Source organism: Drosophila simulans, chromosome 2R, assembly GCF_016746395.2.
Source record: "Drosophila simulans strain w501 chromosome 2R, Prin_Dsim_3.1, whole genome shotgun sequence".
Classification (NCBI taxonomy): Eukaryota; Metazoa; Arthropoda; class Insecta; order Diptera; family Drosophilidae; genus Drosophila; species Drosophila simulans.
This window is the reverse complement of record NC_052521.2, coordinates 1736768-1740403: the sequence shown is the minus strand read 5'-3', so window position 1 is coordinate 1740403 and position 3636 is coordinate 1736768. Positions and strand designations below refer to the sequence as shown.

The window sequence follows — 3636 nt, the reverse complement described above, 5'->3', positions numbered from 1 at the left end:
ATTGGAAAATGGGCACCCTAGACCATTTTATAGGACATCTAGGACAAATTAAAACAAAAAATTACCCACAGTTTTTGAGATAATTGCACAACAATGGGTCACCATAAAAACAAGCTGTGTTCGGTTGTTATATTTGAATCCAATTTCCTACCCCTCTCATAACCACAATGATCAGCTTAGTGGAACATCGCTTCCCAGCTCAACACAGTTTTGTATGACATCATTCAGTTATTATTCAAAAATGATTGCCTGATTATTCTTTTTTGCACGGCATTCTGCCTGCTACGACGTTTGATTTATATAACTGTCCAGACAATAAACTTCTTTATTTATTTATTTTTTTATTTTTTATTTTATTTTTTATGTTTCTGGGACACTTATTATTCTAACGTACAATATAAATTTCAAGCTCACTATATGCATAATTCCTATTCCCCTGTTCCTAAATTGTTGTTTATTCTTTGAAGCAGTTTTAATACAAATACGATTATTACTAGAAATTTAACATTGATGTTTCTCCAAATCTTGTATTTTAGCAACTGTCAGGGTTTTATTGTAGTCGCTTAAATACATCTGTTAGATATTGGCCATTTTGTGAATAGTCTCATATTCGTGCACTGGGAAGCCTTAAGCAATATCACGGCTTATTTGGATTAAAAATGAAAACATTGAGTGATTATAATAGCAAAAATAAATTGTGCTGACGTGCAGCACACGGCATTTCAGCTCAAGCGTTCCGGCAAGCGCTATTTTGACCGAATTAATATAATTCTCAATTGTTTTGGTTTAAAGAGCAATATGATCAAAAATGAACAACGTCCCCTTAATTTTGAAAAATGTATGAAAGAATAAAAATGGACGTGAATGTTAGAATCTTACTAACATTTTATTTGTAGGTCCGGAATCTGACGATGAGCTCAAAAAACGGTTGGAGATAGAAAAATTAATTCATAAAAACATCGACCAAAATATTAGATTTGATGTAATTGTGAAGTTATCCCTGGCGCCTTACGGATTGGTTAATGACCATTTTAGAAGGATTTTATGGCCTCAGTTGGCAGGAGTCGACGTAAACCATTTAGGACAAGCCCCAACGGTCGATAAGTTGCAGTACCATCCAGAATACAATCAAGTGGTGTTGGATGTTAATCGTTCTTTAAAAAGATTTCCACCAGGAATTCCGTACGAGCAACGAATTGCACTGCAAGACCAACTTACTGTTCTGATTTTGCGAGTAATTCAAAAGTATCCTAACCTGAGGTATTATCAAGGCTACCATGACGTGGCTGTAACATTTTTGTTAGTGGTTGGCGAAGAAATCGCTTTTGCAATAATGGAACAGCTCTCTAAAACACATTTTTCTGAATGTATGCAGGAGACTATGGAGGCCACGCAAAGGCGACTTATGTTTATTTGGCCTATCATTAAGTTTGAAAACCCAGAACTTTATCAGTTCTTGCAAAACTCGACAGTGGGAACTTTGTTTTCTTTACCGTGGTATTTGACCTGGTTCGGACATAGTTTAAGATCTTATAGAACCGTAGTCCGCTTGTATGATTATTTCCTTGCATCGCCTATTTATACATCAATCTTTGTAACAGCAGCGATTTTACTTTATCGATCAGACGAAATTCTAAAGGAGGACTGTGATATGGCATCGGTGCATTGTCTCTTATCAGTGGTATCTTATAGCTTAAAATATATATACATATTCTAAAAACATATTTTGTAGATACCAGAAGATTTACCATTTGAGGACCTTTTAAAAACATCCAGTTCGCTTTTAAATAAGTATAGCCTAACACTTATAGAGAAAGATGTTGAAGAACTTATTTGTCAAGAGTAAGTAAACAATTTCGATAGTACTCTCAAAAATAATTTACTCTTTGTAATAAAAGGAGAAAAAGGAAAACCGAGGAATCTTTAATTGTAAAAAGACGTCAACCGGCCACATCGAATAGAATTCCTATCATAACGCAATGGCTTCCAAATATGTTAACAGCAAAGCCGTTGATATTGACAACAGCAATTTCTATTGTAGTGGGTGTATGTGCCTATTATTACAATAATCAGTATTTGGCGGCAGGTATAAGCTGAGTATAAAAGTAACTGAGTATATTGACATTTAAATTTGTTCCTTATACCGCGGTATAAACACATTCTTCCGAAATCCTGTGTTTTTGAGAAGACCTCATTTTAATATATTGTACAATTCTACTGTCACCTAATATTGAAAATTAAATATATATAACTTTATATTTACTTAGTAATTTTTAAAATATAGCGAGAAAAACAATAGAAAATACTATAATCGAGTTCCCCGACTATCAGACACCCGTTACTCAGTTAGTGTGAATGCGAAATATCATTTTTCTGGGAAATCGATAGATATGGGTGAATATAATGAGAAAAAATATAAAAATTGTTTAAAAGTGCGGACGTGACCGTTTTTGTGCCTTTTGTAGGTGAAAGGATGATCACATTGTTTTAACCAACATATAAAAATCTAAACCATTTTTAAAAGTGTGGGCGGGGCAGTTTTTCCTAAGAAATTTTTTAAAACATTGCATCGACTTTTATTCAATCTTGGTAAGCTTCACTCGTAACTCTCATAACGCGATGTTTGGCGATGCATTCGGTTGCTCTCAAAAATTGCAGTCTGCATATACATCCAAAATTGAAACGGACGCAGAAACAAACGTTTTGAAACATAAACCTATCCGCTTGAAATAATTTAGAGAGACTAAAGACAACGCTCCCAAATTCTCCATGACTCAAAAATAAAGTCCTACCGAAGTGCAATGCGTGGATACTGTAGTGCACTTCGGCCTGCAGTAAAAGCCGCTGAGTATGCTTGGCACATGTATAATATGTTCTCCTTCTTTTTTCGTGCCTGAGTTCTTTTGAATTTTGGAAAATCTTGTAGCTTAAACCAATTAAAGATTTTGTCAACAATTTAAATACCAAATTGGCAAGTAAACTTCAGTTTTTGTTTTCTTTGATGTATTAAGCCAAGTTCTAGTTTTAAAGAAGCTTTTGATAAACTTGATAACTTTTTTATTATTGACGTTATTTTTAAATATTTTAACTAACTAATTTTATTGGTCTGCTTGTCACGAGATATGTACTTGCGGCTAGCTCAAAAGATTTTGCATGTTCGTCCCACCACATTTATATTTAACATGATTTTCAGGCAACCAATAGCAACTTGATATGACTTTCCTTTTTTTGGGGTCTCCTCCGCCCGGGGAAACGCTTGCTTACTCAGGTACTGCCACTGTCACGCGTAATTGGTTACGAGAAGGAAGCTATCGGGCTTAGGGAAGTGTAACCTTCCCAGACCAGGGTGAACAGGTGCTGAGCTCTTAATGCGAACGCCATGCTAGCCGACACATCATGTCCCTTGCTTGGTCCCGCCAGACGCTCCGTGCAATCGGTTTACGACGCAGCGTTGCTCAAGCTGATGCGGACGTAACTGGATCTAGAAACTGCTGTCCGCCTTCCGAAACGACAACTTGTAAACCCCACGTCTGCTCTGACCGGTCGCGCTGGTACCACGCCTGCACGGTTCCTACAAACGGTCCGGGCACACACCTGGTTTACGTTACGCAAACTCCGCCGCATTCGCCCGGGGGT

At 36.6% G+C, this 3636-nt stretch overlaps 1 protein-coding gene across 2 annotated transcripts; it reads left to right on the top strand.

Moving 5' to 3' along the window:
- The first annotated feature begins 465 nt into the window (after nt 1–465).
- On the top strand, nt 466–2256 carry LOC6740415 (TBC1 domain family member 20). Of its 2 annotated transcripts, none has more exons than XM_016177905.3 (4): nt 466–838; nt 897–1678; nt 1733–1842; nt 1899–2256. In XM_016177905.3, the coding sequence occupies exons 1-4, from the start codon at nt 799–801 to the stop codon at nt 2095–2097; spliced, it is 1131 nt and encodes a 376-aa protein (XP_016025971.1). In that variant the 5' UTR covers nt 466–798; the 3' UTR covers nt 2098–2256. The 2 variants fall into 2 exon arrangements, with proteins under 2 accessions (XP_016025971.1, XP_002077271.1); XM_002077235.4 differs by having other exon boundaries at nt 468–838; nt 897–1681.
- The last annotated feature ends 1380 nt before the right edge of the window (nt 2257–3636 follow it).